Source organism: Anabrus simplex, chromosome 2 (assembly GCF_040414725.1).
Source record: "Anabrus simplex isolate iqAnaSimp1 chromosome 2, ASM4041472v1, whole genome shotgun sequence".
NCBI lineage: Eukaryota > Metazoa > Arthropoda > Insecta > Orthoptera > Tettigoniidae > Anabrus > Anabrus simplex.
The window spans coordinates 809,054,109-809,067,074 of NC_090266.1; the positions used below are offsets into that span (position 1 = coordinate 809,054,109).

General features: G+C 38.9%; 1 protein-coding gene across 4 annotated transcripts in view; it reads right to left on the minus strand.

The window, feature by feature from the left end:
- The window catches only part of Tmem43 (Transmembrane protein 43), a 121,891-nt gene that overhangs the window by 40,257 nt on the left and 68,668 nt on the right, over positions 1-12,966 (minus strand). For all 4 annotated transcript variants that reach the window (XM_067141496.2, XM_067141494.2, XM_067141498.2 and 1 more), the window contains one exon: positions 4,633-4,865. In XM_067141496.2, the coding sequence (XP_066997597.1) occupies positions 4,633-4,865 (233 nt within the window). The remainder of the gene's footprint in view (positions 1-4,632; positions 4,866-12,966) is intronic.

A 12,966-nucleotide genomic window follows, 5' to 3' on the forward strand; every position in this document is an offset into this window, starting at 1 on the left:
AACTGCAGCTATCGAGCTCGGTAATATAAGTTTCAAAAAGGTGGAAATTTACTGTTACTGATTCAATGTAAAGCAACCATTATTGATTGGAAAAACAACATTGCTAAGATTGAGCAGTTTTGTTCTGCTACAAGTGAAAAGTCTCTTGAAAAGCGGCAAACAATGACATTGTCCTCGTATGAAAAACTAGAAGAAGCACTTTTTTGTGCTTTACTCAAGAAAGACAGGCAGGAATCCCTATCACTGGCTCTCTATTACAAGAAAAGGTGCTTCAACTGAATAAGCTTATGGAAGGCAATCCGCGCCGGGCTGAGTGGCTCAGACGGTTGAGGTGCTGGCCTTCTGACGCTAACTTGGCAGGTTCGATCCTGGCTCAGTCCGGTGGTATTTGTAGGTGCTCAAATACGACAGCCTCGTGTCGGCAGATTTACTGGCACGTAAAAGAACTCCTGCGGGACTGAAATCCGGCACCTCGGCGTCTCCAAAACCGTAAAAGTAGTTAGTGGAACGTAAAACCAATAACATTATTGGACGGCAATCCACTATTTTCGCCTAGTTGCGGTTTTTAGACCGATGGAAGAAAAGACGTGGAATTAGACAGCTTACAATAACTGGCGAGAAACTGTCAGCAGACAACAATGCAGCTACTGAATACCTTGAGGAATTTAAAGTGATTTCTTCTATATACTCATCACAGCAAGTGTACAATGGAGATGAGACGGGGCTAAATTTTAAAGCCTTGCATCACAAGAAGAAAGTCCGGCTCCTTGGCTAAAGGGTTAGCGTACTGGCCTTTGGTCACAGGGGTCCCGGGTTCGATTCCCGGCAGGGTCGGGAATTTTAACCTTAATTGGTTAATTTCGCTGGCACGGGGGCTGGGTGTATGTGTCGTCTTCATCATCATTTCATCCTCATCACGACGCGCAGGTCACCTACGGGTGTCAAATCGAAAGACCTGCATCTGGCGAGCCGAACTTGTCCTCAGACACTCCCGGCACTAAAAGCCATACGCCATTTCATTTTTTTTTACAAGAAGAAAAATCTGCCCCAGGTTCTAAAATGGATAAACAACATGTAACTGTGTTAGCTTGCAGCAATGCCTCTGCGACACAATCTTCCACTAATGGTAATCAGTAAATCAGCAAAACAATGATGATTCAAAAATATCAACATGAACTCACTCCCTCTTTATAACAAAAAATCAGGAAAAGGCTTGGATGGATCGCGCCTTATTCCAAGACTGGTTCAGAAAACAATTTGTGCCAAAAGCAAAAGCATTTAACAAAAAAATGAACTGCCTACTCGTGCATTGTTACTGATAGACAATGCTCCGTCGCATCCAGAAAAAATGCAACTTGTTTGCGGTGACATTACAGCCTTTTTTCTCCCACCCAATGTCACTTCGATTTTGCAGCCAATGGGCCAAGAAGTGTTGCAAGCAATAAAAGAAAATTAAAGAAAAATGCTTCTTTGAAGTCTACTTGAAGAGATTTAATAACTTGAAATCCTGCAAAAACTTAAGAAAATTACCATAAAAGACGTAATTTACTGGGTGGCAGAAAGTTGGAAGAACACAAGCAAAGGGGCACTGCAGAAATTGTGGAAAAGTCTCTGGCATGATCTGAAGTTTGTTAAAACAGTTTTTTCCCCAGCAAGAGAATGTGAACTTCTTCCACTAGTAAAGAAAATTCTGGGTTGTGGAAATGCAGAGGAAAATGCATCGAAGAGTGGACAGCTATCGACGACAGTAGTCACGAGGAATACTATGCAGATGAAGACATCGTAGCAGTAGTGCAGGGGACGTCGGCTGAGATCAACACAGTTGATAGTGAGGATGAGGGGGGGATGCCCAAACTGATGTTTCACACACGGCCACTGCCAGTGCCCTTGACCTCGCCCTACGCTACATTGAGCAGCATGCCGCTGCAACTCCTAGTGATGTAATGTTTATGCAACATTGGTGAAATATTGCCTCTTCAGGTTGTTTCAGTGCGTTGCGTCAAAAGAAGATCACTGACTTCACTTCTTAAGTGTTGATTTGCTTTTCCATTTGTTTTGTTGTTAACGTAAAAAAATTGCATTCAAACAATGTTATGCACATTGTTAGTAGTTCGAGGCCTTCTGGTTTTTAGTTTCTGTGTATAAGATAGCCGACAGATTCACAGTTTACTCCTGTAGCATTCATTTCATGTTTTTCTGTGCTAATAAATTTAAGTTTTTAATTGGAAAAAGTAGTTTAATCTTCATCTTTATTTTTTCCAATTTTAAAATTCAAAACAAATTTAGTAGATTGTTTTTCCTAGCCCTGTTCGGATTAGGCAGATTTTCGGACTGGCGGGACTCTTACTGTAATTTTATTAGCGAATACAAATTTAGCTGTTATCTCGGTTTATGTAGCTTTAACCCAAGATAAAAAGCCTTTCCTTTGAATATGGGTCTGGGTGAATAAGTGATTCGAATGCATTATTTTGTATACCGTATTATTTGTTTATTAATTATGTGAAATATGGTACTCTTAAGGTTCAAGGAAGGTTCAAGAACAGTTGAATGTGGTGAATGGGAAGATTGAAGAATGTGGATTGAAAATAAGTGTAGAAAAGAGTAAAACTCTTGTTATGACTAGAGGGGAGAAAGAAGGGAAAGGTCATATTAGACTTGCAGACAAGCCCCTGGAAGTAGTGGAAACGTTTAAATACCTGGGGAGTGAATTAATGGAGAATGCTCGACTGGATGCTGAGATTAGTAAAAGGATTCAAGCTGGAAGTTGTTTCTATCATAGTGTGAGAAATATGTTATGGGACAAAGATGTGCTAATGGAAGCAAAGGATACTATGTACAAGATGTATTACGTACCCATAACAACTTACGGAGCAGAAACTTGGACAATGACAAAGAAGGATGAGAGTCGAATACAGGCAGCCGAAATGAAATTCTTGAGGAGTATGATACAGAAGAGTAGAAGAGACAAAATAAGGAATGAGAAAATCCAGGAAGAAATTGGAGTGGAAAAAATGAATGATAGAATAGAGAAGAGCCGACTAAGATGGGTTGGGCACATAAAGCGAATGAGCGACGAAAGAATGCCAAAAAAGGTGATGGAAATGCAAATCCGAGGAAGGAGAGGCCGTGGACGACCACGATTGAGATGGAAGGATACCATCCAACGCAGCATTATAGAAAGAAACCTGGACTGGGACACAGTGTTGGAGGAGGAGTGGTGGAAAGACCGAAGAAAGTGGAGAGGAACCATATTTGCCCCTACCCGGCTACAGCTGGATAAAGGGAAATGATGATGATGATGATGATGATGATGGTACCCTTAAATTGTTTGAAGTGGCTCAGTTATTAATTCTATAAAAATAAACAGCAAGTTTTAAAAAAAAAATTGTATAACTTTTTTTATAATTCAGATTTTCGTTAGTCTGGATCACCTAAGATCTCATTTAGTGTGGATAATCGAGGTTCTACTGTACCGGCATTTGCTAATGATGATAAAGAACTGCATCTACTAGAACAATGAATTTTGTTTTTTTTAACACCTTATAGTTTATGTCTCTGATCATTTCACATTTAAAATATGTCCTTGTGGTGTAATCACAAGCCAATGTAACAAGTGTACAACTCTGAAAGAGATGTTTCTTTTGTGGACAAAGAACCATTATGACATTTTATGGTTTGTTTTCTCAGGAGTATTTTCAAATTGGGATTGTGTCCAACTCCTTGGCTGAATGGTCCGTGTTGAGGCCTTCGGTTCAGAGGGTCCTGGGTTCGATTCCCAGCTGGGTCGGGAATTTTAATAACGTCTAATTAATTCTACTGGCTTGGGGACTAGGTGTTTGTATTTGTCCCAATACTCTCCTCTTCTTATTCGGACAACATACTACTCTACCAACCATCACAAAAACACGCAATAGGGATTAACGTACCTCCACATAGGGTTGGCGTCAGAAAGGGCATCCAGCCATAAAACAGGGCCAAATCCACCTGTGCGACACAATTCGCACCCGCAACCCCACAAGTGTGGGAAAAGCGGTAGAAGAAGAAGCAGAAGAAGAATTTCAAGTTGGGATTGTTAGTCCTCTTCCTAGTTTAATGATGTTTGATAAGAAGATCCTTTAAGACACAAGATAATGCAAGAAATATATTTCAACATCAACACTTTGGATGCCTGCACCACAATGGTTTCACTTGTAAAAAGCTGACAGACACTGCAGTTGATTCCAATTCCTTTCACTGAGTGTAGAAGTTCCCTTATACGTAGCATCCTACAGCTTGCTGATACAGGGCTGATGCACATCTGAATAAAGTAAGAGAACAATGTTCACAAAAGGAAATGAAATAAAATTCATACTAATGTTCAAAAAAACAACACAACAGAAAAAGAAAAATAAACTCAAAAAAAAAAAAAAAAAGAAAGAGAAGAATTTAGTTTAACAGATGTAGTAAAATTCATAAGGAAGAGAAAAAGCAATAAATGAGGCTGCATACAATATCAAAAAAGAGGGAGAGAAAGGAAATAAAGAAAACAGCTCAAATACAAGTCAATGCTTTAAAGACTGCCACTTACTTCAACTTTCAGTAAATTTCATTAACCATTAGCTCTTAAAACACAAAATGCATAGGTCAACCTACCTGTCATGGATCTCTTCTTCAATCCATTGGTACATCTGAACACGGCGCTTCAATTTTACAGCAGGCACAGATACCCCATACTCCATTTCAGTGAGGGGTTCTCCCACCTCAACAGGGCCTGTCAAATGTACTAAGTGACCATTGTTTTCCTCCTTTGGTTTAGCAGCAAAGTGTAGAGGTATTACTGCATCCATTGCTTCCTCCAGAGACCTGGTGGCTTGTATATTCCTTCCCTGGAACAAGTAAGAGAGGTGCATATACAGTACATACAGTACATCAAAGTAATCTAAAACAGTAATACATGGCAAATTCTTAGTTTAAATATCATGCCTGTCCTTTTTGCACAAGGGCAGTCGAGGAACACGATTTTACTGATCTAAAAAATTGGAAGTAAATGAATAAGTGGTGATAGATTTGGCAGTTGAAGGATGAAGATGAAGATGAGGATGAAGAAAACAAGTTTAATGAAACACAGTGATACTCAGTGGCGGCTCGTGGATATCAGCAGTGGGGGGCGCACCTTAGTTTCATAATTCCACAAATATCTCAAGTTCTTCAAAACATGTTATCAAGATACACAATTCGAACACTATACGGTGCAATGCATACGCAATTGTTTTGATTATTATTATTATTATTATTATTATTATTATTATTATTATTATTATTATTATTATTATTATTATTATTATTATTATATGCCTTTACTGGCAGGACCTAGTGTTTACAGTGCACTATGTCTTCTGGTATGGGCTAGAGCAATTTTGTTACTTTCATTGATCTGTCTCTGTCTTATCCTTGGCTTTGACAATATGAAAGTGACTGAGGTATGAGCGATGCTAGTAATTCCATTCCTTCTGCAGCCAGTCCTTGCTATGAATGGTGTGAAAATGTTGCTCATAGGGTCGGTTGGTGCGTGCATTTCAGTGGACTTCGCAGACTGATATGTAACAGCAACTTCTGGCTCAGTGAGGAAAGCAACGGGAAACTACCTCACTCCTCATTTCCCTAGTATGCCTCTTCAGTGATGCCTAGGCCATCTATGACAGCTGATGGCAGAGCTGTTGAGGATCCAACCAGCCTTAGGGCTGAAGACTGAACATAATAATAATAATAATAATAATAATAATAATAATAATAATAATAATAATAATAATAATAATAATAATAATAATAATAATAATATTTGCCTGTTCTTGTCCACCATCGAGTTATGTTTACGAATAGTTTCATTGTAGTGATCACTTACACAAGACACGACATTGACTTCACCAAGCATTTCAAAGTCCATGGTACTATTGATATCACCCCTGTGGTGATCCATTTATCTCCTTTCCTAGAACGGGAGAATAGCGGGCAAGGAAAGCAGTAAAAGGTTTCTGAGATATCACTTCCACATATCCGCGAGTTCTTGTTATATACGTCAGGAGAACTAATTTGTCTTTGGAAAGCCCTATTTTCATTTTTCTTTGTCTCCGGTTTTTTCAACAAGAAGTCTGGTGTCGGCCTAAAACACTCCTTCAGTTCGACTTTCTTCTCGGTAGAAAGAGAAGAAAACGTTAGTTCTTTAATATGTTCGACGGTAATCATACTGTACGAAGTGCATACATAACACTACGCCTACATATAAATCACAACCTTTCTCCTAATTTCACCTTGTCACAGTCACATCACGGTCATTCACCAACACAAAGTTAAACATCGCGCTCTCCAGTGAGTATGGCCAACATGAGTCAAGTGCGAGGAGCCAGTAGTTACAGTCGTTACTCGTTTCGTTAGTTAATAATCCTAAAAATTACAAGACTATTTTAAATGTATACCGGCACATTTAACTCAGGTAAGTGCCTCAGTAAAATAGTTCCTAGTTTTAGGAGAGAAATGGCATAAACTGACCCCTGTTAAATAGAAATCAGATCACCAATGTTTCGGGTAGGTTGGCTGCAACGATGGGCCGCGGCAGAAACGCGCCGGAATCTCCGTAGAACAGCACATCTCTACTGCGCCTCTGATTGGCTCCCTCAAGGCCAGTCAAGCGAGACTCGGGAGTATTTGGTCCGCTGTGAGAGAGCGCCCTCCTGCGTAGGGCCAGCAGCGCATCGCGCTGCAGCACAGTACAACTCGCGCCCTTGATAATAATCTTATAGTAAAATATTTCCCTTGTTAACATTTAAGATTAAAATTCCCGAATTTAATGGAACCCCGTGGGGGGCGCGTGCCTTAGCGCCTCCCAAACGAGCCGCCACTGGTGATACTGCAGTCAGGGTCAACAGCGAGGACAGGACTGTGTTAGTGGGAAATTTAAATGCAGCTTGAATCATGACTTTACGAAACAGATATTCATTCTTATAAATTTCTTTTATTACCATTAAAATTTTAAGTACTGTCTAGGCTGATGATATATGTACGTATGATTTTAATAATGACTGCAGTCAATATGGACCAATTATAAATATTTAACCAATATGGTTAAAGTAATAAACTCACGTATTTATTTGTTATAAAGTCACACCACCATTTCCAACTTCAAAAAGAGTTTTCACCAACAGAATTGAGCAAGCACATTCTTGTATAGCACAGATCTACAGTAATGTCCAGATCAACATGCAGAAAAGGTATTTCATACCTGCCAACTTTACAAAACAAAAATTCAGGAGATTTTGATATGAAAATCAGGAAAAATCAGGAGATAAAATTGGTCAAAACTGCTTATTCTATATATCTTGCACAATACAGGAGTACTATGGTATATATTATAACGCTTATTTTCTCAAAATCCGACTGTTGCTATATGAGGCTACAAGGATAAAAATTATTCCCTCACAGGAAGTATGTGAGTGAGATGATTGGTCTCTGATAAGCCTTCCAAAAATAGTATGAACTCATGCTCCACAGATGTGAATCAGTCATGCCGTTAGATACCATTACATAGCAAATGCATAGATTAATACATTGCATCACGTGTCCACATGTTTATGCGAAGTGCAATGCTATTTTTATAAAGTAATAAATTAAAATTTGCCAGAATTGTCTGCAAATGGCTCCTAAAATCTCTAGAAAAGTCACTAGTCGCTATCCTTGATTTTGTCACTACATTACTAAAAGACTCCAAATCAAGTGAATAGTCTCTATAATAAACGGGACTGATTTGAGTGAACATGAACATAGCATGCGAGAACGAGAGATTGAAAATCGATATATCCGTCGCAATATACAGGTTTCAATAAACATTGCGTAAATCTCCTCTACCGACATATTACATACTCGACAAGCCCATCACCGTGGTTACGCAACAGCGTGACCTAGGTGTAATATTCGATACAAAATTACAATTTAAGACTCATATAGAAACATATACAACCAAGGCTATGAAATTACAAGGCATTCTCTATCGCTTCACAGAAATTTTTGACCCCATTGCTCTTCGTCACTTCTTCCTCACGATTGTTCAACCTCTCTTAAACTACTGCTCTCTGATTTGGACAACAGCCGCCCCCTCCAATACTACGCAGTTAGACAGAGCAGTGTCCTCCTTTGCTGCAATTGTAAGGAATAGAAACCCCAAGCTCGGAAATCTGTCTACGCAGCAGGTATTAATGGCAATTAATGTGTCACCGCTGCACATCAGGCGACAGGTAGCTGATCTGAGATTCCTCCACGAGATCTTAAATGGACATTACCACTGGGAACATCTTGTTTCTCTCTTCTCTCTCCGCGTTCCTTCCCGTTCCACCAGAACCAAAGATCTTCTCCACATTCCCCACACTCAGCACTCAATACTTCAACGATCTTTCCTAATCCGCCTCCCAACACACTTTAACAATATTAATAGGAGACAAGAGCTTGATATAGCATCAAATAAAAGTGAATTCGAGAGGTGTGTAAATAGTATCTTAAAGATAAGTTGATGTGAAGGGATTATACCGCCATCTTGACCCACGACGACTTGGCTATGAACATGGACATTCTATGGTTTTCGATTTGGACAGTTATTAGTAGGATGTGTACCTGATCTTGTTATATTTTGTTATGTTTGTTATATTTTATTATGAAAGTTTACGTTTGTTAAATAGTCTGTTGACAGTGCAAGTGAAATTTGCTCAGTGCAGCTGTATCTTGTGCTTCGTAAATAAATAAATAAATAAATAATTAAATAAATAAATAAATAAATAAATAAACAAACAAACAAGCAAACAAACAAACAAACAAACAAACAAACAAACAAACAAATCAATAAATAAATAAATAAATAAAGGAATTCCGGCCACTGGCGTACAAAGCTGAAATGGCGGGATTTGAAAACAAATGTTTTAAGTTCACCAAAAAATAAGCTAAAATTGGGAGAAATAATAGAAAAATTGGGAGGCGGAAATCACTGCTGAAAATTGGGAGTCTCCCGCCTAAATCGGGAAAAACATCAATGACACACTGCTCCACACCTCATGCGTAAAGCAGAACAACATTGAAAGCTGCCTTACAATGTCAATGTTGGGAATGTCACCCAAGCTGTTGGATCGAATTGAAAGTTTTTAAAATCTTTTATATACAGTATTTATAATTTGTTTTATGTCACACCAACATACACAGGTCTTATGGAGACGATTGGATAGGAAAGAGCTAGGAGTGCTGACAGTGGGGTTTCCGCGGATGGATTCGAAACTTTTATCGGAGAAAGGGTTTGTGCATTTTGAGATGTACGTCTATTGCACAACGTCTCCCTGGGGTGTATGAAGAAAAATTTGAGGAAGCAAAATTCTTATTTTGCGATGACCAGACACCTGTCCATTTTGAAATGCTGTTAGAAAATACAGTGGATACGAAGGGTTCTAAAAGTGTAAACATCAGAACAGGTGGTAACGAAAAGCAACGATGCACGGTAATGTTGTGCGTATTAGCGGATGGAACCAAACTCCCTCCATATGTGGTTCTGAAAAGGAAAACACTTCCGAAAGGAAACTTGCCGTCCGGTGTTATTGTCAGAACACACTAGTCCGGCTGGATGGACAGTGTGTTAGTTGAGGACTGGGTGAAGTGCGTTTGGCAACGATGCCCAGGAGCTTTGTTACAAAAACAAAACATGCTTGTGTTGGACAGTTACCGAGGACAAACAAATGATGCCGTAAAAGATATGATGAGGAAAGGAAAAACCGATCTTGCGATAATTCCCAGAGGACCCACTTCTATTCTACATCCGCTGGATGTGTGCATGAACCGGCCTTTCAAAACTGCAATGAAACAGTTGTACACCGAATGGATGTCTGATGGTGATTACGCGTTAACACCAACCGGACGAGTGAAGAGGCCTGAAGTGGGACTAATATGCAGTGGGATCAAGACCGCATGGGCACGCATTCCCAACGATCTAGTGTCCAAAAGCTTTAAGAAATATGGAATTTCAAATTCAGTGGACGGTAGCGAGGATGACTATTAGTTGAAAGATGCCAGCAACGAAAGCTCCTATGGTGAAACTTCAGATGACGACGGTAAATTGTGAATGATCTGAGTATTGGACTGATTTTTTAAAAAACTATTTTTGTGATGATTTTATTCACTGTAAGCTGTTTGAATTTATATTTGTGGTATATTTGAAGAAAATTAAATAGGTATGGAAGTTGGGTTTTCTTCCGTATTTTGCCATCTCAAATTTAGGGTGCGGGTCTTATTCGGTGGCGGGTGGTATTCGGGATTATACGGTAATGACTTTTATTGATAAGAGGGAATAGTGATATGTAAAGATCCTTGAGACCATAAAGCCGTAAATCTGACATAAGCCTAATCGGCTCCTGCCCACTATTAATGGAAGGAAGGAACAAAGGTCAATACGTCAATAGTTGTCTCAAGGGAAAATCCCAGGTGCCAAGTGTCCGGCCTATTGTATTATGTTAACAGATCTATCCGTTTCAATACCTTGGGTGTAATATACTGTAGTTAAATATTTACAATATCCACGGATAACCATCCGCGGATGCGGATAATCATTCACAGATGCAGATATCATTTTGTATATCCGCGCAGGGCACTATTCATTGTGTGTTCCTATAATTGTACAAAACAATCCTGACAATACATTGTGGCTCATTTATGTGCCACTAAATCCGAACATTAGTCTCCCGCATTTGAGCAATTGTACTTACTACTTACTCATGTTCCAAAACATAATTTAATACTTCTTTAATGTGATTGTACCTACTTCCTTACTCATGTTCCGAATCATAGTTTAATGCATTTTTTTCTTCCACCTGCCCATCCACACCACTGAAGATATAACTCCTGATTCTCGTGTAATATCTTAGCTCCTTGTTTAGCTTTGTTCTTTAGTATAGGCCCACTAAGTACAACTCCAGAAAGACGTTTAAACTGAAAACCTCTATCACAATGTTAAGCCATGTGAAGTTTCTGTGAGGCCTGTTTTCATACACATCATACAGAAATGTTTCCTTACTTATTAAAATGTTATATTACCTTCTTTTATGCTACTCTTGCACACTTCATTCACTTGAGTATGTACACAACTGATGCCACCAATAACATTCACCTTATCTTCCAGAAAAATAATATGCTTATCACTTTAGCTAGATAACTGAAAACTTGTAACTACAATTGACATCATGTTACAAATTTGGTCTCACCAAGAACACTTCCTCTTCACTCACCCAGTCAGTAATTGGTGGCTGGCTGTGCTAAGTCTTGGTCATTTCCCAGTCCCTAATTAAGTCGCTTAGAATTCCATGCATTCACCTGCTATAGGCCTATATATTGTACTATTAAAAGAACGTGGGTACTATGTTTCTTCAAGCTGTCTACTTCATGTAAGAAGGATTAAAATAAATTATGTTATTTTCATGTTGCATTTATATTATTCTTGGACAGGTTTCCATGTTCTCCAGATCAAATCAAAATATCTTCCAATGCTGGCAACAGTGAACTTGGCAAATAAGCAATTCATACTTGGAGAGTTAGTTGATGACAATAATGGAACTACCTACCCTTGCCATTACTAAGAGTAGAGATGTTAGTATTATTCATATATAATTACTTTTGCTATCAGCATACCTGCCAACTTTACAAAACCAAAAATCAGGAGATACAATTGGTCATATCTGCTTATTCTACATGTCTTGTGCAATATAGGAGTACTATGGTATATACTGCAACACTTATCTAAAAAAAAAACGACTATTTCTATACATGGCTACTAGGCTAAAAATTGCGTATCTCTATTCCCTCACAGGATGTATGTCAGTGAGATGTTCGGTCTCTGATAAGCATTCCGAAAATAGTATGAACTCAAGCTTCACACATGTGAATCAGTCATGCACTTGGATGCCGCTACTTAGCAAATGCATGGATTAATACATTGCATCATGCACCCGCGGATTATGCGAAGCGCAAAGCTATTACTATCAAGTAATAAACTAAAATTCACCAAAATTGTCTCCAAATGGCTCTTAAAATCTCCAGAAAAGTCACTAGTCGCTAACTTTGAAATTATGTCACTTCTTTTCTTTTGCTATTTGTGTAACATCGTACTAACACATCGCAGGTTTTCGGCGACGGAAGGGTGAGAGATTGGGAAGGTAGCGGCCGTGGCCTTCATTAAGGTACAGTCCCAGCATTTGCCTGGTGTGAAAATGGGAAACCACGGAAAACCATCTTCAGGGCTGCCGACAGTACGGTTCGAACCCACTATCTCCCGAATGCAAGCTCACAGCTGCACGACCATAACCGCAAGGCCACTTGCTTGGTTCTAAATTACTAAAAAATACTCCAAACCTAGCAACTAGCCTCTAGAATCGACTAGACTAATGTGAAAGAACGCTAACATAGACCGCGAGAACGACAATCGATATACGCGTCGCGATAAACCGGTTTTAATAAACATCACACATTCGCGCGCATTTCATGTATTGAACGTCAATATTTCATTTGAAAGCGGCCAATGAGCGAAGGACTTCCGGACACTGGCCTACAAAGCTGAAATAAAGGATTTGAAAACAAATGTTTAAAGTTATCAAAAAAAGAGCTAAACTCGGGAGAAATAATAGAAAAATTGGGAGGCGGGAAAAACTGTCAAAAATCGGGAATCTCCCGCCTAAATTGGGAAAGTTGGCAGGTATGTATTAGTAATTAATACTATTCAAAATTTGTTCATACAAATTGCTACAAAGTTCAAGGAAGTCATGCACCAAGTGTAACACAAAACCAACATAGGGAAAAGTTTTCCAAAATATGTTGAAAGATATTCAGAGGTGGAAGGAATGCACAAATGTACAAAAACTAGCCTATATGAAAAGAAACCTTGCATACTTACTGAAAAATTACAAAACCTAGAAACAC